The sequence below is a fragment of the Protopterus annectens genome, chromosome 1.part0 (genome assembly GCF_019279795.1).
Source record: "Protopterus annectens isolate FY-2018-M chromosome 1.part0, PAN1.0, whole genome shotgun sequence".
In the NCBI taxonomy this organism is placed as follows: domain Eukaryota; kingdom Metazoa; phylum Chordata; order Ceratodontiformes; family Protopteridae; genus Protopterus; species Protopterus annectens.
The window spans coordinates 1,349,169,082-1,349,193,789 of NC_056725.1; the positions used below are offsets into that span (position 1 = coordinate 1,349,169,082).

General features: G+C 41.9%; 1 protein-coding gene across 3 annotated transcripts in view; it reads left to right on the forward strand.

Annotated features, from left to right (window-relative positions):
* The window catches only part of WASF1 (WASP family member 1), a 1,915,084-nt gene that overhangs the window by 1,210,356 nt on the left and 680,020 nt on the right, over nt 1-24,708 (forward strand). For all 3 annotated transcript variants that reach the window (XM_044066725.1, XM_044066733.1, XM_044066743.1), the window contains one exon: nt 4,518-4,660. In XM_044066725.1, coding sequence (XP_043922660.1) covers nt 4,528-4,660 — 133 coding nt within the window. In that variant the 5' untranslated portion in view covers nt 4,518-4,527. The remainder of the gene's footprint in view (nt 1-4,517; nt 4,661-24,708) is intronic.

Genomic DNA, 24,708 nt, shown 5'->3' on the forward strand with positions numbered 1-24,708 from the left:
AATTATTTATTTGCTTCATTTGTTCCACTGGTAGTTTCTGGGGGTGTGTACTGACACTTTGTGTTTTTATTTGCTGGATGGCCGTGTAAGGTTATTCAGTGATTCTGAAGAAGTCTTTTGACGAAAGCGCTTAACCTTGTATAACTGTTTCCTTTTGTGGGTTTTAATCTGGTCATTAAGTATTTTTCTTCATTCTTATTGTTTCAGTCATAACTTGGACATTTCTGTCGGCTGAAACTATGAGTGCAGAATATCCAATGAAAAGGTTCAGAAGTAAGAACTACCAAAATACCAGTTTTGTGCTATAGGGCTACCTGTCCTTCAGATTCATCCTTTAGGAATGCCAAATTCCAGTCCAAGGAGAATGGCAGTTTGCCAAGAAGTTTTGAATATCAGAAATTTAGCATCATACTAAAACCATCATGAAGGGAACTGCCTTTCTTTCACCGCAAGTAATAGGATTCACAAAGAAAGTTTCCTTTGAAGAATAGTAAGATTTTAAATGTTCACATGATTTTTCAACCATGCCAAACATCAAGACATTACTAAGTAACATTTTGTCCTGCAGGACTTAAAAATTCCTTCATAGTGCCATATCACCAAGACTGTTCAAAAATATGTGAGATGGGTTTTCAGAAGAGATGATAGCAGACTAAATTGCATTGCCTAGTGAACTTTCTACAATTTATTTTGTGGTTGCAAGACGGTATAACAAACATTTTTTTCTACTGATTTTATGCAAGGAATAATGGCCGACAGGTGGTGTGTTATTGTGCGATGTCGGGCCTCAACACCCCGGAAGGGAATTATTTACACAACATACAACCCTATCGGTCATTACTGTACTTAGAGAATGGGCTATCTGTTAAACCTTTTTGTATTTGTTTTTGCTTTTTTTTTAATTACTATTTATATATTTTTAATCATTTTGATGCAAAATAGTTAATCTGCTTACTGTTTCAAACTTGTTGCAGTATATGCTGGCAAATCATTGGGGGTTGAAGTCCCCAAATAATGAGTTACATTTCAGTTTCAGACTTTATCATAGCGCTCACTAATCAGGGACAAGTCTCAACAGAGTCAGGGAGAAGTCCAGAAGTAATCGGGGACAATTTTTAAAATATTGTACTATTAATCTGAGGCATTGATAGAATAACAGAATATGAATTCATGTACAGTTTCTGAAGTAAAACATTTGTAACTCTGTTTATTAAGTATAATTCACTACCTTTTCTTCAAAGGGCTCCAGTTTTAGGAGGGACTAAGAGAGGGACAGCTAAGCTTTGAGTCAAAGGTATTCCTGAAAATCAGCAACATATAAGAGGTATGGACTTCATATCCATCAGATAATGTATTTTAACATATATTATGTTGTTATAGCAACTTTCAAATTTTATAAGGGCAATATTTAAAATCTGCCCCTATTTTTAAGCCTTTGTTCTCCCATTATTTTAAGCTTTATCTGGATTTCTTGAGCTAAGCTGTAGAGATGTGTACATACCTTTTAAAAGATGTGCATCTACTGGTCTCTCTCTCTCTCTCTCTCTGTCTCACACTCATTCTACTTTCATGCATGCAAGAACCTGTAAATACACACACACACACACACACACACACACACATACATTTATACTTTTCTATTTTTTATTATCCATTTCAGCAAAAGCACTGCTTAGCAAGCGTAAAATAACATCTCAGTCACTTTCACTCTTTCCTTCATGCGCTCATACACTCACCTGCATGCATGTGCACGCACGCACACACATTCTTTTCTATTTTTTTTTTTTTTAATTTTCTTTTTAATTTTACACTTGCTAAACAGCAAAAACTCTGTTTAGCGAATGTAAAAATAACGGTGGCCGTTAACTCCATTGCAGTCTGATCTTCATGGCAGCTTAATATGCTGATGTGAAATGGCAGACTTGTTCTATAGTGGACATTACCTGTACATTAATACCTTGCTGGAGAATGTTCATTCTTCAGTCTAAGTGGAGATGTACAGCTCTCCCATTCTCTAATTTATATTAATGCTTTCTGGCAACTGATATCATTACATCCTTCTTGTCAAAGCTTTTTTGATGAGTGCAGTTTGGACAGCAGTAGTCTCTATGGCACATAATTTGCTATACATTGTAAATAGAGGGAAAAATTGGGTGCACATTTTAATAGACCTCAGAATTTGGTATACATTATAAAGAGACTGTAGAATTTGGTAAACGTTATAAACAGAGCCCAGAATTTGGCACATAATTTTAATTGGTATACCTTATAAATAGACTGCGGAATTTAGCACACATTGTACTGTTTTCTGGATCTTGAAATCCATCAGTTGTGTCATAATTAAACCAACCAGAAAGTTATATCAAAAGTAGGCCAAATTATAGCGTATTTTATATATACAGAAGTACATATGTCTATATAAATAAATATGTATGTGTGTGTGCTGTGTATATGTATGTATATATATATATATATATATATATATATATGTTTGTGTACCTACAAGTCACAATACAGGTTTGCCATTCAGATTTAGTGGAATTACTGTATTTATTACATTTTTCATTAAAATGTGAAGTTCCACCAAAAGATGTTCTTCTGTTAAATGATTCAGTACTGTTTTGTATAGCATCTTTTATATTTTCTCAAAAGTAATGGAATTCATGGCAAAAATGAAACAAACTAGTTGAAAAGTATCCTTAATGTCTTATTTATGGCTCTCATTAGGCCATCAGTCATACCTGTCAGCTATCCCTGATTTTGACTCAAAATGTTGTGCTTTTCCTCCTAGAAATAGTGATTTTTGGGAAGTATTTGTTAATTACAGTCAGCAGATAAAGATTATTTTAAGATGTCCTTCCTCAGATTGCTGTTGCAATATTACAAACTGTTGCCATCTCACCAAATAAAAGCAAAATAAAGTAAAGTCCTGGACACCACTATAGGTACAAAATTTCTTTATATTTTTCACAAAACATGAAAGATGAGTGCTTTCGTCTAATGACTAGACTTCATCAGATAAAAGCACTGGTACCAATAACAACTTTTATACATTAAATCTCATTCAACAATTACACTTGATTGACATTTAAAGGAACACATCTATAAAACATTAACTTTCCTATTTTAGTGGATCATATAAAATGCTAAAAAAACTTAATAGTTTAGATATGTAAATTTCCACACATTTATATGTCTTTGTACAGTTTCCCCACTGTATAGTCACTTTTATAATGTAACTCAAACTGATTAAACATTTTCAGTTTTTTTTGTGCAGTACAGATTTTATACTGATGTAATCATTGAGACCTGGTGGAGTGTTAGATTTGCACCTAAGATGCCATAACAATTCCCTGTACAGTTAGGCATTTTTTATATCACCCCCTCCCCTTAAAAAATCCCTTTTAACTAAGTCAATTATACCGAATTTAAATCTTAAAAAAGAAGGACAGGATACACTATGATTATAGAAAGCACTTGTTTCCTTGTGGGTCCTGATGTCGTATAGATGTTCATAAATACGGTCCTTGAATGTCCTTTCAGTTTTTCCTATATAATATGCACTACATTCAGTGCATAAAGCCATATAAACTAGCATTTTGGACTTACAATTCCCTTTAAAAAATCTCACCACACTGTTCAAGCCATTATTTAGTTTAACAGTTGCCTCACCACATATATAAGCACAAACGCTACATGCTCCACAAGGAGTAGTGGCCTTATATTGTAAAAATTCCCTTTTTCCATGTTCAAAGGTCCTCTTGAAATTATCTAAACTATTAATACGTTTTTTTAGTATTTTATATGATACACTAAAAGTTTCCACAAAGCTACACATCTGATGTATGACCTAAGCCCATGGACATAAAGATACATAAGCAGATGTATGAGTGTGAGACCCTCAGACTGTCTCACTGTCAGTCTGAATTTGTCGCACAAATGGGACACAACCACGTATGTTGACTATGAGTAGTAGACGTATGCAGACTTATTTAATAATAATGTTCTTCCTTTTGGTAAGTATGCATATCATGTTGAGGTACTCATGGAATGACAGACATGCATGCTACTGAGACAGTATAGGAAAGTACTGTTTTATGCATCATCATAGGCTGCAGTTTGTGCTAGTTAAAAGATGATTTTCTTTTTTGATATTCTTGAGCTGCGGTGTGTTACATTAGTTCACCTATGTTTTATTTTAGTGGAGATGGAGAATTATGATCATGCAGTCTTTTTATCATTGTGGCCTCTGGTCATTTGATTAAAAAAAAGCCTTAGTAGAGTATTCCCAGCAGCTTAATAAAAGGAAGTAGGCATGATTGTAGGCAAAGAATTGTACTTAATTAGGTTGGTGATCGAACTAGTGCCTGTTTCCATTAACCACAGACAGAAGAGCTGAGTATCTAATGAAGCAAACAAAAATAAGTAAATGTTATAAATGTGAAATGTATACAGATTTGAAATGCAGAGTTTGGTTGATCAGAAAACTGTATTTGAAGTGTGTTTCTTGTTTGCAGGCACCCAAAAATGCCATTGGTGAAAAGAAACATAGAGCCGAGGCACTTGTGCCATACAGTGCTACCCCGGAATATCAAGAATGAGCTGGAATGTGTGACAAACATTTCACTTTCGAATATTATCCGGCAGCTGAGCAGCTTAAGTAAGCAGTTCTGTTCCTTTCCTTTCATACAACTAATTACTGACCTTGTTACTGTGACTGCTATACATTATTCAAACCGCTGCATCTGTATCTCATTACCTCCAAAAGTTTCAAGCAGAACTTCTGTTTGCACGTGGTAATATTCCAAAGAGTGGAAGCATGATTCATTACCTTTGATAGGAAAGTATTAGTTTTGTTATTTGGAGATGAAGACAGTTGATTTGTTAGGTGTCCATCTAAAGCTTTGGGCAAATGAGTTCAGAAAATGTTCAAAATGTAGTTAGATTTGAATTAATTCAAGATAACAAGCATGAAATACAAGACATCCCAGCCAGATCTGGATAAATTAGTCCCAGATGACATCTTGAATAAATGTATTTTAAGGTGTTCTAGAGGTTGTCAGCAGATACCGCTTCCTGAATATTTCAAGCCATGATATGAAGCTGTTTGTAGCCATGCTTTACAGGAACTAAGTACAACAGAATATGTGACTGTTAATAGATTGTATATGGAATAGATGGAAAACAATGGATCAATGGATATGGAACATTTGACAAATTATCAACTGACTGAATCCCAGCTGATTCCAGCAGTCGAACCACTTTATTTGATTGGCTGGTCCTAATCAAATGGGCATTGATCAGGCAGTCATGTCTCAGAAAACCAAATACCAAAAGTAAAATCCTCTTCACCCTGAATGCATGGCAGTGAGTTCCTCACTGTAGGGCAACACTGTTTAAGTCACTGTTGGGCAATTGGCTTGTCAGACAATCCCCAATTGACTAAAATTATTCCAGAGTATTTAGTTCTTCCGTGTATGTACCTCGCCTCAGTATTCTATATCAGAATGCTTGAACTTAGAAAAAGCACATTCCTGTCTGTCTTATATTTGCCTCTTTGAATAATGCACATTTTCTATTTAAAGTTCTCATCCAGTTTACAAGCAGTCATTTGTTAGTATTTTTATTCATTTTTGAAACTCTGTTATAGCCATACCACTCAAGCGTATCTCATTATGAGGAACGTTCCTCATTTGGGGTCTTAAAAAGTTCATGTTCCTCAAAGTGCTACATTAAAAGAATCTGTCACACATTCAGTGTTAGAAACTTATTAACCAATATCCATGGTAAATAGAACTGTTTCATATTATTTCATTAAAATAAATTTTGTATAATTAAAAATATATTTTAACCATCCTATGAGCTTGCTACTTGCATTTGTTAGTAAGCTGTTAGTAAGTCTTCCATATTTTGCCAATTTTTTCCAGATTATGAGAGGTAGTTTCCCTTATTTTGGAGATTGAAGGTTGAGAGCTATGGTTATAGCATTATACACTGGAGACTGGTGGATTTAAAGAAAGTGAAAGGTGAGGAATCACCTGAAGGGGTGGGGCTAACTGGAATGGAATGTGTTTGTCTTATTGCAGGTCACTGACCATTTACTTGTGAACTAGCCAGCTGGATTCAGTCACTGTCATCCACAGACTGCCTCAGTTCCCAATCATTCTAACTACTTTATTGACTATGTATAAACTGGATGTCCAACTGTGATCCACAGGGCTGGCTATAGGTAAAATAGAACATAAGACAATGGACTCTATAAGGTCCCCCCACCCCTAACCCCACCGTACTGTCTGAACGTTCCTTTTCCCACCAACCTGGCCTTCCCACACCATTCATTTAGATTACCTCTTTCCTGTTTTTTTTCACACACTGTCTTACTCTTCAAATTTTTCTTCTTTTTTTTCAATACATCATGACTTGACTTGATTGCAGTATAACAACTGCGGAGTAAGTAATTGAATTCATCCAGGAATTTAGAGTCTGGGGTCTGCTAGCTCTCCAAAAACATGGGGTTCTAGATGCTCTGAAGTGCATTTTAAAGCCTGTTTTTCCCCAACATTTTGGTCCAATAAGTGCCTGAGCAAAAATCGTAAGTAATGAAAGAAATTCAATCTTATTTTCTTCCATGTGAGCCACTGGGTTCTAGATGCTCTGAGTTGTATTTTAAAGATTTATTTCCAATGTTTTGATCCAATAATGGCCTGAGAAAATATCATAACTAATGAAAGAAATTCAGGCTTCTTTTTTTTTTGCTTTCAAGGAAGAAATGAGTTATGTCCAAGGTTTAATATTTAAAGGTGACAAAAATAGTAGTTCTCAATAAACTGAAAAGACAAAATGCTTACAGAATATATGTCATATCTAGAAACAGTACCTACCCCCCCCCCAAAAAAAAACAGGGACAGGTATGTGTCTTTGAATTTCCCTTCTGTGGAACAGGCTTTCCATTCATGTGAAGCAGAACTCTTCGATAACCCTATTCAAGAGAAACCTGGACTAGTAGAGAAGAAATTGGAAATACAGACTGGGTCTAGAACCTATGCTTCTAATGAGCAGAAGCAGCTTGTAAATCTTGCCCTAGCTTATATATACCCCTTAAAATAGCCTCTGAGGCACATAAGCTTGCGGAATTCAATTAGGATGCTTAGCTAGGCTTATAAAGACCCTAGAGATCATTAGCCTAGTATATACCTGTGAACATATGACAGTCATCTTATGGTGTTAGATTGGGATAAGAGGGGAAATATCTGATGGCCACAGACATGTATTTCAAGTTGCAAAAATCAAACCAGTGTGTTCCACAGCAAGGCAGTCCTTTATTAAAAATCCACAAAGTAAAATAAATGCTAAAAGCACTTCAGACTAAGCGCTTTCGTCTGTTCTTATTCACGCATCATCAGTCATGCAGGTAGTAACATTGTTCACTTTTAAATAGGAAGTTTATGCTGACATCATATCCTGTGTGATGCTGGTTAACAAAGTGAACTAAAATGCAAATATTAAAATGCATATACAAAAACTGCATTGTAAAGAAGCTGAGACAGTGTAATGGCTCCTCATGCAGGCGTCCATGGTTCAAGCCCCACACCTGTCCACAAGCAATAAATAAATAAATTATTACAATCTCTGCAGTGTTGTAACACTTGTACATATTCGTATAAAACATATAAAATATAAAAATTCATCACAATTTTAATAATTGAACTTGTTTTAAAACCTATATTACTAAAACAATTAGAGACATTGTGTTGCTTGTATACAAATTTATATATATATATATATATATATATATATATATATATATATATATATATATATATATATATATATATATATATAAAATTCTAGATACATTTAGCTTTCCTTTTCAGAATACTGGTCACAGAAATGGTATCATTTATGCCTGGTCTAGCTGTGGCATTTAATCTCAATTGACATTGTTTCCTTAACTTTTACGTCCAACTCTTGGTCTCCCCCTCTATTACTGATTAGCACTCTGTCATTCAAATGAACTTTTTGAAATCGACACATTCGAGACTGTGCGTGTATAACGCACTAGTTAGCTTTCCGTTCCTGATGTCCCTATTATGTTCCATGATCCTGTCGTGCAACTTCCTGACTGTCTTGCCTAAATAAAATGCAGGAAAAGAGATACAGGTATCAATGTAAACAACACATTTTGTGTTGACATTGCAATGACCAAGGCACTGCAGCTTCCTGTCATATGAATTAATTTGGACATATGGTCCATCATTAATGAATCTGCAAGTTTAACAAAAGCCACATTTGTACATTATGAACTATAATTCTGGCACTATTTATAACCTTAGTGATTTTGTCTTAAAAAATGAACACACTTCACTTCTGAAAAAAGGTTTTAGATGTTCATCGTGCATACAGCTGCAGTCATAACAGATGGGTTATCCTGCCGTCAGGCGGGTCCTCGGTCGGCCGAATTCCAAAGTCTGGGTCCGGCGTCGGTTGTCGTCACTTCTTCCCTGACGTCAGTGCGGCAGGGGTATAAAAGAGGCAGCCGACGCCATTTTCTTCAGTCTTTCTTGCCGTGCGGTGCCCGAAGTAGAAGCAGTTTGCAAGTGCCGGTCGGCCAGCTCCTGAGATTTACGAAAGTATTTCAGCCGAAGTCTTCTTGAAAGCTAAGTACCCGTTGAAACTTTTCTTGCCTCAGACCGATGTCAGACAAAGTTAATAATTGCATTTCATGTGGGAAGCAAATACCGCATAAGGATTTCCACTCTTTCTATATACCTTGCTTAGGCCCAGACCACGATGTCTCGGCCTGCCGTTTTTGTGCTAGATTCAATAAGCGCACTATTAAGCGTTGGGCGGAGTTCGCCCTTCACTTTTTTTGGCAAAAAATTTAATTATATTATGTCGTCGGATACTCTGACTCCAGTTTTGAGCAAAAAACGCAAAGATAAGGACCGACATACGAGGTCCGCACCACCTACTGAAACCACGCTAAGGCCGACTACCGGTTCTCTGGTACTCAGTGAGGCACCTACGCAGCCCCTGAGTACCGATGACAATGCATTACCAGTGTCTTCAGTACCCGAGGTCGCAGGCTCCTCGGCCCCCATTCCTACTACAGATCCCGACGCCACTCCTGGCGGGGAAACTCAGAATTTAGACAGGCCTGCCATTTCTCAAGGGGTCTTCAGGCCTTCTTCCTTCTTTATTAAAGCCTTCACTAAATCTAAAGCAGCCATGAAAACCAAAAACAGGTTCCTCAGACCCCCTCTCAAGGCACCATGCCTAAAAAACAGATGCTTAAAATGGCTGAGGATTTGATTACTCTTATCAGGGGTTCTCAACCCCTCTCTGACAAAAGGCCCAGATTAGAGGAAGACTACCCTTCCTCAGATCAAGCTTCTATTACCTCAGACCTATCTGAGGACCAGGATTATGCCTATTCTCCATTCGAAGACTCTGATGCAGAGGAGTCTTTTCCCTCGGCCTCCCCCGAGGACTTCTCTTTTGGGGAAACCCTGCATACATTGAGGGAACACTTTCACTGGGAAGGCCAAGATTACTCAGATTCCAAGAAAAGGCTCAGGGAATTTCTTCTGCTCCCCCAGCATAGGCCTCTGGCTATCCCTCCTGTTTTAGATATATTGGATGATGTGTACACAGAAGCCAGCCTTAATCCTGATTCTTTGCCTCCAGCTCCTGTTAAACCAGACAGGTATTACCAGGTTCCTGATTCTCACCAGTTCCTATATAAAAGCCATACGGCTGACCCAGAAACAATTTCACAGGGTCCCAAGGGAATTAAGGCCTCTAATGCTAAAAATCCATTACCTTCAGAGAGAGATTCCAGAGCTTTAGAAAGGTGGGGGAAAAAGGTGTACACCTCGGCCACTTTAACCATGAGGGCATTAAACTGTCCGTTCCATATGTTAAAGTATCAACAGTTTTTGATATCTCAGCTGAAAAGCAAGATGACACAACCAGAACAACCAGATTTAAAAGAGTTGCAGGATTTGTTGCATGGTGCAGAGCAAGTGGGTAAACATACCTTGCAGTGTGGTTTTGATGCTTTAGAGGCCTCATGTAGAGCTGCTGTTACAGGATCTGTTATACGTAGGCATGCTTAGCTCAAAGAGCAAACCTCACCAGATCATGTCAAAGCTAAATTATTGGATGCACCTCTTCAAAAATATGTATTGTTTGGTGTTAAAGCTGAGGAGGTGCTAAAGAAAATGGAGGAAAAAGCAAAATCAGTGCAAACAGTGAAAGATTTTCTGCAGGTACAGCCTCCACGTTTCAGAAGAAACTGGCCTTCAAAAAATTGGTCCTTTCCAGCCACGGACAGACCTCAAAGGGGCAGATACAGGTGCCCAAGGGGCAGAGGGCAACCTCAAGGATCTTTCAGAGCCAGACAGTGGCAAGCACCAACCCCAAGAGGTGGAGAAGATAGATCACAGTCTTTTAGAAAACAGACACAATGACTTCCCCCTACACCTGCCAAGCAAAGCTTTAATGGCAGCACCTTTGGGCGGAAAACTGACATTATTCTGAAAAATTGGCATATTGTTACAAAAGACAAATGGATTCTGGACATTATAGACAGAGGCTACAGGTTTCACTTTCATACCCTTCCAAAAATGAGAGGCATGCCAAACCTGCCACAAAATCAAAGGGCAGAGGCACAAAAACAAGTTTCAGGTCTCATGGACATGAAAGCAATTCAAGAGGTACCTGCAAAAGAACAAGGTCAATGGTTTTATTCCAGACTATTCCTGGTACCGAGGAAAGACAAAGATTGGAGACCTATCTTAGACCTATCCATCCTAAACACATCTACAGGTGCCAAAATTCAAGATGCTCACATTACATCAGCTTCTTCCCATGCTGGGCAAGGAGTCTTGGCTGGTAACACTGGACCTCAAGGAGGCATACCTGCATGTCCCTATCAGACAAGATTGCAGAAGATACCTCAGATTTCTTGCAGGTTCAACCCATTACCAATTCTCTGCATTGCCCTTTGGCTTATCTACTGTGCCCAGAATGTTTACGAAATGCCTGGCATCAGTAATTGCCTTCTGCAGACTACAAGGGATACAAATCTACCCATATCTGGACGACTGCCTGATCCAAGTGGACAGCAAGGACATACTACTGCAGCACCTGGTGTTTGTAATAAAACTGTTGAACTTCCTGGGATACACAGTCAACCAAAAGAAATCAAAACTAATACCCTCTCAACAAATAATTTTCCTGGGTGCTAGCTTGGATACAACCACCCAGATGGCCTACCTCACGCCAAACAAGCAAGGGCATCTGTCTCAATACTTCAGAAAAATGGCAACTTACACCAGGCTAACTGCAAGGAAAATCCTGCAGGCTCTGGGATTCATGGCATCTTGCATCCTACTAATCCCATGTGCAAAGCTGCATATGAGGAAACTTCAATGGTACCTGAAAAACTTATGGTCTCAACACAGCCACAGCTTGGAAACAATTATCCCACTCATTCCATGCCTTCAAAAGGAATTTTTGTGGTGGACTCAAGCTTGCCAAAGAAACACAGGCCTTCCTTTCTGTGTACCTCAAGCAACTCAAATCATCACAACAGATGCCTCAGACTACGCCCGAGGAGCACACATGACAGATCAGTGCATTCAGGGAAAATGGACCGAAAGAGAAGCACCTTCACATCAACCAAAAGGAAATGCTAGCCATGCAAAAGGCTATTATGACCTTCAAAGACCTACTGCATCCAGGCCAGCTATTGATAAGGACAGACAACACCACAGTGATGTGGTACATAAACAAACAGGGGGGAACTCATTCATACCCCCTGTGCAGGCAAGCCATGACCCTATGGAACACAGGACTGGAATTGCAAATTCAACTGCAGGCACAATTCCTGCCAGGGAAGGAAAACACACTGGCAGACAACCTAAGCAGAACTATGACAGATCCACACAAATGGAAGTTGCATCCTCAACTTTTCACAAAGATAACTCAAGCATGGGGACACCCAGACATAGATCTCTTTGCTACCCACAGAAATTGCCAGTTGAAAAAATTTTGTTCAAGGACCTATCATCCAAAGGCCTGGAAAGTGGACGCACTTTCCTTCAGTTGGGCAACATTGACAGTTTATGCCTTCCCGCCTCTTCCTCTGCTGCCCAAAGTTCTATTAAAAGCCAGAGCAGAGAGGCCGAAAATGATTCTCATCGCTCCATACTGGCCAAGACAGCACTGGTATCCGCTCCTGAAGAGCCTGACACATTCCCCACCACGGATCCTACCTCTAGTCCCTCTTCTGTTGTCCCAGCACAACTACAAAACCCATCACAGCCATCTCAAAACTCTAAATCTAGCTGCATGGAGAATTCCTTGATTTCCCAGCAGTTTCTCCTTTCCAAGGAAGTGCAGGATGTCATCTTGGAGGCCAGAAGACCTTCTACTAGAAAGGCTTACTCTGCCAAATGGAAACGATTTTGTGCCTGGAATCAAGAAAAGGGACAGAATCCTTGGGTAATAAATATTCCTCAAATTTTACAGTACCTAGCTGAGATGTTAAACAACGGACTTTCCTTCTCCTCCATCAAGATCCACGCTTCAGCCATCTCTGCACAATACAACACAGATCCTCCATTATTCTCTCACCCTCTCTTAAGGCAGTTCCTCAGAGGGGCAAAGAATTTAAAACGCCCAAGGAAACCACCAGTCCCTGCTTGGGACCTCAGCTACGTATTGGAAAAGCTGACCCTTCCTCCCTTCGAGCCAGCTTCTTCATCAGAGTTACAGTACTTGTCATGGAAAACAGACTTTCTTCTGGCTATCACCTCAGCATGCAGGGTTTCTGAGATACAGGCCTTCATGGCTGTGCAACCATTCATCATTTTCCATCAGGACAGAGTTTGAACCAATCCTACCTTTATGCCAAAGGTAGTATCCAGTGTAGCTTTGAATCAGGCTATCCACTTACCTACCTTTTATCCTAATCCACAAAACAAAGGGGAAAGACTACTACATTCCTTGGACATTCACAGACAACTTCGTTACTACTTGGACAGAACAAAGCCATTCAGGAAATCTGAGCAACTCTTTGTGTCCTATGCTGTAGGTGCTCAGGGAAAGGCCATTTCCAAACAGACAATTTCAAAATGGATAGCCCACTGCATACACTTTTGTTACTCATTTCATGGAAAAACTGTGCCTGCATGCATCAGATCCCACTCCACCAGAGCCAGAGCTACCTCTGCAGCCTTCCTCAGGGGGGTCCCTACCAAGGACATTTTGGAAGCAGCCACCTGCAGTTCAGTGCACACTTTCTCCAAGCACTATCACCTCCCACTATACTCAAAATCTAGAGCGGGCTTTGCCACAGCAGTCCTGCCGGGCATCCTAGCCCCTCCTAGTTCCACTTAGTGCCTACCACCCTTGCTTAGCTTTGGGATTCTATCCCATCTGTTATGACTGCAGCTGTATGCACGATGAACATAGTACAGTTTTGTACCTACCATAAATGTAGATGTTCTAGTGCTCATACAGCTGCAGTCCAGGTTTCCCTCCCTCCATCCCCTCTTAGGACAGGCCTTATGACAAACACTTTTCATATAACCTTTTTGGGGTATTCTTTTATGGTGTATTTGCTTGCAACTACTGATGTTAAGTTGTCTATCTCGCCTTCATTCTTGCTGGATGGGTTCGGAGCCGACCTCGGCTCCGACTCTAAAAGCTCGAGAGTTGGTTCCATATCCCACAATGAGTTACCTCAGATCGAGGTGTTGGTTTTCTACCGGTTCTTGGTAAGTGACTTTCTTGTAAAGTTAGTTTATTAAAACCCCTTTAATTTTATATTTATACTTATTTCCCTTAGTTTAGAGGAATTTCTTATCCCCTTTCTTAAAAATTCCTGTTTTTTCCCCACAAGAACTTTAAGTTCTTCCCTGGGCCTACAGGCCTTTTTCTTTCCCTAGTGGAGTGTGTGTGTGTTATTTTTTTCTTAAATTAAAACCTAGATAGTTGTTTTATTTTAAGTTAAACTAGACAGGGTGTAAACAGTGTGTTTGTGACTGTGTGTGTGATTACACCTTTGAGATGTCTAAAGAAGCAAAGGTCTCAGTTCAAGAAGTGTGATCGTGCTTTCAGAAAATGTCTCTGACAGTCTGGGACCTGCAGGACTCCTGTGCTGTTGCCATGGCTTCAGCCCCAGGGTCCTGCAGGAAAGAAAAATAAGTTAATTTTAAGAGGCTTACTCAAGCCAGAGGATTCCCTAACTGTGTCTTCAGGAAGCCCTCCAAGGCATCTAGGTCTTTGGCTCCGACATCTGAGCCGAGACCTAAGGCTTCTAAACCTCTGCCTACCGGCTGGAGCCGATGAGTCTCAGTCCACAGTTTCTGTGGTTCCCTCGGCTGGAGCCGAGGTGTCGGCTCGACCAGACCGGGAGCCGACAACTAGGAAGAGGTCCAGGTCACCATCCCTTGGCTCCGTTCATTCGGCTCCAGGATCTCCCCTGCTGTCTGAGCGAGCCAAAGATCTCACTCCTCTAGGTCATCGAGGTTGTCGGATCATGACCTTCAGAGGGTAGTCACTGGCCCAGATGCTTCAGAGCCCGACTCATCAGTCGATGCCTGCCCCTGTCCATCAATATATTCCTCCTTCGACTCTCTTGAGCTCGAGACTGTGATAGCGTTGGAGCCGATACAATTGTCTTTGGCTCCGTCGCTCCGATTTCTTCCTTGGAAGAATCGGACTTCGTCGGCTCAAGGGGTGAGTGGCATCAGACCCTTGTCCTTCCTCTCGGCTTGAGCTGGTGAGTTCGGCTCCGACATCGGCCTCGGAGCCATCACTGTCGGTGCCGAGGGGGTTCTCAGCTTCGGGCGGGACCTCTGGCTTTGCCTGACAGGGGTGCTTCGAGGTCATGCGGGTGTGTTAGAGCCTGCGGTGCCTCAGGTCAAGTCGACTCACTCCCTCATCCCGGACCGCAGAGAGCCAGCTCCTCAGGAACCCCTGTGGGATCTCATCCTCTTCCGAGGCCTCTCCTGACTTGGCAGAAACACATTGACTCACCTGAGTCAATCACATCTGATACAGATTTAGATGATTCGAGGGTTCCCCGTTCCCCTTCTGAAGATGTCTCTTTTGCAGACATTCTGGAGATCCTGAAGCAGAGGTTAACCCTTCGGAGGATGAATCTGTATATCTTGCCTTCCACCTCCTGGGTATCCCCTTTGACCCCCTCATGCAGGTGGTTGCTAAAAGGCATGGGCGGCTCCTGATTCAGTGGACCCCACTCCCAGGAGACCCTCCAAATTCATAAGCACCAGCAGACAAGCAGTTCTTGACAAAAGGAGTTTCTGTGGATGCTATGGTGGTAGCTGCTGCCACTAAGAAGGAACTAGCTGATCCTTCAGTACCTGTCCATCCACCTAACAAGGAATCTAGGTCCATGGACAGGGATGTTTCAGCGACATTTACTATCGCTGAACTACCTGTGCCATTTCACTCGTCTTCAAAGGGACTTGATTAAAGGTGACATGTTGAAGGATCCTACAGCTGCGGGGTTTCAAGATAAAATGAACACTCAGCTGGCTACCCTTAACTCCATAGCCAACTCCTCCATGCCTCCTTTCTTATGCGGCTGATGGGTAGGTCCACAGGGACAGGTGTGGCCCACGTAGGCATGCCTGGATGCGGCTATGCAATTTGCGGACCCTTCAAGGCGTCTTTCACTAACTCCCGTTTGATGGATCATCTCTCTTTGGTCCTCAAGTGAAAGAAACCTTGACTAGGTGCGAGACTGATGGCAAGACTCTTTCTGCCGAGTCCGTTTTCTACTCCTTCTAGGCCTTACCCCAAAGGCCAGAAAAGTGGGAAAATGTGGTTCCGTAAACAAAATCAAGGGACTTGCCTGGCACAAAGTCGTTACCCGCCAGAGGCAGAGGGAATAACAATGGTAGACGCCCTCAAGGCAGGGGCTCCAGAACCAGGGCAATCGAAGCCTTCTCTGATAAGCCCTTTCAGCATCCCTGAGGTGTTGCCCGGCTGCCCACCTTGAGGCAGTCGGGGAAGGTCACTGTACCCAAAAGCCTGGCTATCCCTGACTCAAGACAAATGGGTACAGTCCATCATTTCGAAGGCTATTCTATCCCCTTTCTTAGCATTCGAAACAATCAAAAAATCCCTTCCAGATGTTCCACCACAAAGGGATCTAGCGGTTTTGGAAATTTCAAAACTGCTTGCAAGAAGAGCAATTCAGCCAGTTCCAGCAGACCAGCAAGGATCCGGAATCTACTCAAGGTTCTTTTTAGTTCCAAAGAAAACAGGGGACTGGAGACCAATTTTGGATCTCAGTATCTTGAACAGGTCAGTCAAGAAAACAAGATTTCGGATGGTCACGCTGCAGTCCATCCTTCCCCTATTGGGAAAAGGAAACTGGATGTGCTCTATAGACCTTCAGGATGCGTACTATCACATAAAATGAACAGGCGCTCCAGAAGATTCCTCCGCTTCAGGCTGGGAACCAGTCATTTTCAATTCAGGGCCCTGCCCTTTGGTCTCACCACTGCCCCGGTGTTTACCAAATGCATGGCAGTGGTAGCTTCTCACCTGAGGCGACAAGGATTCCAGGTGTTTCCATATTTGACGACTGGCTCCTCACAGCTCCCACCAAGCATCTCCTTCTGATGGCCAGGGATTACACTTTTCGCGTTTGTCAAAAGTTAGGCATTTCAATAAATTGCGAAAAGTCTGTTTGTACTATTACCTACATAGGCAAATCTAGACACAGTAGACATGTCTGAGGCTAACAGATCAGAGAATAACAGACATACAGACCGGTCTCATTCCTTTTCAACAACAACAGAATCAAAGCCAGGTTAGTTCTGAAAGTGTTGGGAATTATGGCAGCTGCCATACCTCTGCTTCCATTAGCCAGATTCCACATGCGGATCCTTCAATGGATGCTCTTTACACAATGGTCATACCAGCAACTTCCAATGTCCCACACCATTATGATCACGCAGGCATGCAGAAATCATCTCATGTGGTGGATGTCTTCCCCTCAGCTCTGGTTGGGAAGACCCTTTGTTCCTCCCCCTCCGGTTGCTACTCTGACAACGGACGCCTCCCTGATCGGGTGGGGGGGGCATTATCAGGGCAGGACGGTCCAGGGCACATGGCAACCAGACGAATGCCACTTGCACATAAATGTTCTGGAGATGAGAGCAGTGCTTTTAGCGTTGCAAGCCCTTCAAGACTCTCAATCCAGACAGACAATATGTCTGTAGTGTGGTACATCAACAAACAAGGCGGAACCAGGTCCTACCAGAAGCACTCAGATTGTGGCAATGGGCGATTTCTTCTCAGCGTTTCTGATAGCAGCACATCCCGGAAGTCAATCAAATAGCGGACAAATTGAGCAGAGCTATCCTCATGCCTCACGAGTGGTCTCTGAAAGACTCTGTTGTGAGAGAGATTTTTCTCAAGTGGGGTCAGCCTTGCTGCGATCTTTTGCTACTCCCCAAAACAGCAAGTGCAGACATTATTTCACCCTATTCCCTTTACCAGGCCAACCCAGCAGAGACGCTCTAGTCCAAGTTTGGCCCGGGACTTCTGTATGCATTTCCTCCTTCCCACTAATCTCTCAAGTGATACAGAAAGCTATCGCTCAGAAGGCCTCGTTGATCCTCATTGCTCCTTACTGGCCTCGACAGGTGTGGTTCCCCTTTCTACATCAATTTCTACTGGAGTGACCTTGGCATCTGGACCTAGTTCCAGATCTTTTGATCCATCAATCGGGTCAGTTACATCGCTCCCTCCCCTCTCTGAACCTCACTGCTTGGTTCCTCCAGTTCCAACCTTAGCCAGGCTTCCTTAATTATCTCACTCTGTTCGAGATATTTTGATAGCTTCCCATAAATCTTCCACTAGGAAGACTCAAGGAAGGGACATAGATCCTTTCACTGCTTCCATCCAAATAGTCCTTGATTTTCTAGCTGAACTCTTCCATGCAGGTTCATCCCCTTCTACTCTTAAAGTTCAATTGGCAGCTATCTCTAACTTTCATGTGGGTATTTCTGAGTCTGCCTTAATGTCCCACAAGCTTTGCAAAGCCTTTTTGAAAGGAGTTTTTCTTCTCAGACCTCCTATAAGAAATCCTCCTTCTCCTTGGGATCTAAATTTAGTTCTTACTTCTTTGATTCTACCCCCTTTCGAACCTGCAGCATCCTGTTCTTTAAAATTGCTATCATGGAAGACTCTCTTTCTGGTAGCTATTACTTCAGCTAGAAGAGTCTCAGAACTTCATGCACTCAGCTGTCGACCTCCTTATCTATTGTTCCATAAGGACAGGGTATCCTTACGAACCAACCCGTCCTTTTTACCTAAGATAGCTTCGGCGTCTAACCTAAATCAAAGCATTGACCTCCCTGTGTTTTTTCCAGAATATTCCAATAGGTCTGAACAAAAATTACACTGGCTAGATGTTCATCGTCAGTTAAGGTACTATTTGGATAGAACCAAACAATTCAGAAAATCTGACCAGCTGTTTGTCTCCTATGCAGAAGGCAGAAAGGGACTTTCAGTTTCAAAGGTATCGTTATCTAGGTGGCTAACATCTCTGATTTCCCTTGTTTATGAAATTAGACACCAAAAGCTGCCTAACAAACCTAAAGCCCATTCCACCAGAGCTTTGGCTACTTCTATAGCCTTCCAAGACAGACTGCCTATTGACACCATTTGTGCAGCGGCTACTTGGGCTACTCCTCACACTTTCATTTCTCATTATAAGTTGGATTTAGCTTCTAGGCATAGAGCTAACTTTGGTTCCACTGTTCTCAGGAGTCTGTTCCGTTAGGCCACCCGGGACAAGGTGCTAGGGACGCGGTCCCATCCAGCAAGAATGAAGGCGAGATAGACAACAACATATAGAAGTTATGTTCTTACCATAACGTTCCATGTTAGTTGTCTTCTTCTCGCCTTCTTCTTCCACCCTCCTTCCCCTGGCCTGGACAGACCTAGAGGAGTTGTGATTGTGACCTCTCTTTCTACCACCTCTTTCTTAGACATATGCTTGCATATCTCCTGAATCAGGATGTAGGTCACCCTTCTTTCTCCCTGTTGTTAGAGGTGGACTATGTTTAGAGTTATTCTGTAACTATTATAAGCTGGGGTTAGCTTACAAACGAGATCTGAGGTAACTCTCGCCTAGCATTGTGGGATATAAGGGGGAGCCGGTGGAACCAACTCTCGAGCTTTTAGAGTGGAACCCATCCAGCAAGAAGAAGGCGAGAAGAAGACAACTAACATGGAACGTTATGGTAAGAACATAACTTCTATTTTTTGATTTATCAACATTGCATCTTTGCATAACATTATGTTTGCCTTCCTTCTGGGGGCACCTGACATCTGGGGCAAGAAAAACTGAAGAAAATGGCGTCGGCTGCCTCTTTTATACCCCTGCCGCACTGACGTCAGGGAAGAAGCGACGACAACCGACGCTGGACCTAGACTTCGGAATTCGGTCGACCGAGAACCCGCCTGATGGCAGGATAACCCATCTGTTATGACTGCAGCTGTATGAGCACTCTAACATCTACATTTATGGTAGGTACAAAACTGTACTTTTTGTGCCAGGATTTAGGACTGATATAGCAAAACTGTTGATTAACTTGTGGCTTTTTACAAGGCAGCTAAATATAAGGTTATTTTTCTTGAGCAAAAATCAAGGTTCACACACTGAACCATTAACTTTAAAATGCAAAAGCATCTTTTTACCACTCTGTAATCTAATGGTCATAATGTTTGAAATGCTTATGGAAAATGACTTTAGGGAAATTTTAAAAACAAGCCATTCCAGATGCCAAAATCTTTTTAATGATGAGAGTTATCGACAAACAACGAGTATAGGGTGTTGAAGCCAGACAGGGGTGGGGGGTAGTCATCATGAAACAAATTGACTATGTATGTAAAATGTCTTCTCTACTTAATGATGATGACAATTATGAGAGTGTTTCCTTGAATGAGATAAACAGGACGTACTCAAAAATTACTATTTTGTTATTTGATGCCCTGACTCAGGATACCCTCACCCTTGATGGGTATGATTTCCTAAGAGTTGAAACACCCAGGATGCTCTTCGTTTTTCACTGTTGCAGTCATTACATTTGGGTAATCAGGTGGCATGTTGCCCTCAATCAGCCTGACTAATAAACTCTTGGGTCCTGCGACTTTTTTTCTTGCTCCTTACCGATGTCAATAAAAGTTAATAATTGCATTACTTGTAGGAAGCAAATACCTCATAAGGATTTTCATTTGTACTGTATTACTTGCCTAGGCCCAGATCACAACATGCCTTGCTGTCGGTTTTGTGCTTGATTTAACCAACGCACTATTAAGCGTTGGTATATTTTTGCTAATAAATATTTTGGTACAAGATTTAATTATACTGAAATGTTGTTGGTTAGCAATCCGACTACCGAAGTTCACAAAAAATGCAAAGAAAAAGATAGAGACAGACCGTCGAGGTCCAAAACTGATGACAAAGCTTCTCCTAAACCAGTCGCTGGTTCGCCGGTACTCAATGAGGTGCTTTTGCAGCCCCTGATGCCTGCTACTTTTGAGTCGCAGGCCTCTACCAAGACCCATTCAGGGTCCGGTATGCATCGAGATTCTCAGAGTGTTGAACCCGCAGATGTCTCTCCCTTGGATGGGTCCAGAGCCGCTGAGCAGGCACCGACTTCTGAGGGTGTTTTCAGGCCTCAACATTTTTATATTAAACCGAAAACCAGCCTCAAAAACAAGGTCAAAAACATCTTATTTATATGTCCAAAAAAATGATGCATGAGCCACGTGCTCAGGCCCCTGTGCCTAAAAAACATATGATAAAAATGGCTGAGGATTTAATTACCTTGATCAGGGGTTCCCAACCCCCCCAGCTAAGAGGCCTAGGCAAGGCACTGATTATGAATCTTTAGATCAGGTTTCTATTTCTTCTGATTCCTCTTCTGATCAGGAATTTTCTATTCCACCCTATGAGGATTCTGATGCAGTGGAATCCATCCCATCTGCATCTCCTCCTGAGGATTACTCTTTTGGAGAGACTTTGCATACTTTAAGGGAACATTTCCACTGGGAGAGTCAGGACTTTTCTGAATCAAAAAAAGAGGCTTAGGGATTTCCTTCTTCTTCCTCAGCATAGGCCTTTGGCTATACCTCCTGTATTAGACATTGTTGATGATGTGTTTTCGGAATCAAGCATGGCTCTTGATTCCCTGCCTCCAGCTCTTAGTAAGCCAGACAGATATTACAGGGTTTCTGACTCCCACAAATTTCTATTCAAAAATCCTGCTGCTGATCCTGAGACTATTTCTCAGGGTCCCAAGGGTGTAAAGGCCTCTACATCCAAAAATCCTACCCCCTCTGACAGAGATTCCAGGGTGCTGGACAGATGGAGAAAGAAGGTTTATACGTCTGCAACCTTGGCAATCAGGGCCTTAAACTGCTAGTTTCATATGCTTAAATATCAACAGCATGCCATGGGCTTACTGAAACAGAAAATTATGCTGATTTCTGATTGTGTGGAAAATAAAGAGTTACAGGAATTATTACATTCATCAGAACAGGTTGGAAAGCATACTTTGCAATGTGGTTTTGATTCCTTGGAGGCCTCTTGTAGGGCTGCCGTTACTGGATCTGTGATTAGAAGGCATGCCTGGCTCAGGTAGCAAAATCTGCCTGCTCATGTTAAAGCTAAATTGTTGGATGCCCCTTTGCAGCATGATACTTTATTTGGTAATAAGGCAGAAGAGGTTTTAAAGAAAGTGGAAGACAAAGCTAAATCTATGCAAACTGTAAAAGATTTCTTGCAAGTGCAGCCACCCAGGTTCAGGAGACACTGGCCTACTAAAAACTGGTCCTTTCCTGTGTCTAACAGAGCCACTCAAGGCAAATCCAGGCGCTCAAAAGGCTCCAGATACCAATCACAGGTTTCTTACAGGTCAAAGCAATGGGGTGCCTCCACCTCCAAATCTGGAGGAAACAAAGCACAACCCTACAGTAAGCAGTCTCAGTGACTTTCCTCTACCATCACCAAGCACTTGTCTTTTGGCAGCCCCCTTGGGGGGAAAACTAGCACTTCATGCTCAAAATTGGCAGTTAATTACCCAGGACAAGTGGGTATTAAACATAGTATCCCAGGGGTACAGATTTCATTTCCATACTTTGCCAATTCCAAACAGATGGCCAGATCTGCCACAAAACCAGTGGGCAGAGGCCCAGAAACAAGTCATGTCCTTCATGGATATGGGGGCTATTCAACCGGTACCAGAAAAGGACAAGGTTTTTATTCAAGACTTTTCCTGGTACCCAGAAAAGACAATTCATGGCGCCCAATACTGGACATCGATTTTGAACACGTTCCTGGATATTCCAAAATTCAAAATGCTGACTTTACAACAGCTACTGCCTATGCTGGGCAGGAATGCTTGGTTAGTAACTCTAGATTTAAGAGGCATACCTGCATATCCCAATAAGGGAATCATGCAGAAGATACCTCTGCTTCAAAGCAGGATTTTTGCATTACCAATTCTCTGCACTGCTTTTTGGCTTATCTGCTGTGCCTAGGGTCTTTACAAAGTGCCTGGCACCAGTAATTGCATTCTGCAGACAAAGAAGCATACAAATGTATCCTTATCTGGACTATTGTCTCATTCAAGCAGAGGACAAGGACACTCTTCTTCAACATCTGGCATTTGTAAAAAGGCTTCTAGCATGCCTAGGGTACACCATAAATGAAAAGAAATCACAACTGGTACCCTCTCAAATAATTACATTCCTGGGTGCAAGCTTGAATACAACTGCCCAGATGGCTTACCTCATGCCAGACAAACAAAGGCAACTGACAACATACTTCAAACAAATGGCAACAAGAACCCAGTTATCTGCAAGACAAATTCTGCAGGCTTTGGGGTTCATGGCATCCTGCATTCTACTGATTCCATATGTGAGACTGCATATGAGGAAACTTCAGTGGTACCTAAAATGTTTATGGAGTCAACATTGTCACAGTCTGGAAATAATGATGCCTCTCTTTCCCTGCCTACAACAGGAGTTTCTTTGGTGGGCAGAGACATGTCACCAAAACAAGGGACTTTCATTCACTCTACCCCCTGCCACCCAAACCCTAACTACAGACTCATCAGACTATGCTTGGGGGCCCACCTGGTGAGGAGATGCATTCAGGGCAAGTGGAGCCCAAACCAAGTGCATCTGCATATCAACCAGAAAGAAATGCTAGCTGTTCAGAATGCTCTGACAGCCTTCAAGGACTTACTTCATCCAGGACAACTACTGATAAAGACGGACAACACCACTGTTATGTGGTACATAAACAAGCAGGAGGGTACACATTCCTACCCCCTTTGCAGATTAGCCATGGCCTTGTGGAACACAGCCTTGAATTACCAAATACATCTTCAAGCTCAATTCCTGCCAGGAAAACAAAATATTCTGGCAGACGACCTAAGCAGAAATCTTATGGACCCGCACAAATGGAAACTGGATCCACAAATCTTCAGCATATTAACACAGAAATGGGGAAGCCCAGACATAGATCTATTTGCCTCTCCCCAAAATTATCAGTTGGACAAATTCTGCACAAGAACTGATCACAAAGAAGCATGGAAAGTGGATGCCCTATCTTTCAGCTGGAAAAACCTCAGTCTATGCCTTTCCCCCTCTGCCTCTACTCATCAAGGTCTTACTAAAAGTCAGACAAGAAAAAACAAAAATGATCCTAGTTGCTCCGGACTGGCCTCGCCAGCACTGGTACCCACTTCTAAGGAATATGTCTCAACTTCCTCCATGGTACTTGCCTCAAACACCTCATCTACTGTCTCAGCAGAACAATCAAATTCTGCACCCTCAGCTCCAAACTCTGAATCTTGCAGCATGGTTGATCAATTAATTATTCAAACAACACCTCTCAGTACATCTGTGATGGAGGTCATTTTGGAAGCCAGAAGGCCTAGTACTAGAAAATCTTATGCTGATAAACGGAAGAGATTCTGTGCTTGGAACCAAGCACAAGGAGCAGACACAGCAAAGCCCAATATTCCTCAGATTTTACAATATTTGACTGAGATGCTTGACAAGGGCCTATCTTTTTCTTCAATAAAAATCCATGCCTCTGCCATCTCAGCTCATTACAACACAGAACCTTCCCTCTTTTCTCATCCTCTGATTACACAATATCTTAGAGGGGCCAAAAATTTAAGGCCTCCCAGAAGATCACCAACTCCTGCATGGGACCTCAATTTTGTGCTGGAAAAACTCACCCTGCCTCCTTTTGAACCAGCAGCTACTGTGGATATAAAATATCTTGGAAAACAGCTTTTCTCTTGGCAGTCACTTCAGCAAGAAGGGTTTCAGAACTACAGGCTCTCATGGCAGTGGAGCCTTTTATTATATTTACCCGGACAGGGTGTCCCTCAGGACCAATCCTTCTTTTATGCCTAAGGTGGTATCCAGTGTGGCTCTTAACCAGACCATTCACCTGCCAACATTTTACCCAAATCCACAGAACAAGGGGGGAGTGGATTCTGCATTCATTGGACATACACAGGCAACTAAGATTCTACTTAAACAGGACCAAATCTCAAATCTCTAAGAAAGTCTGAGCAACTACTGGTAGCATTTGCTGCAGGGTCAGAGGGGAAGGCTATATCA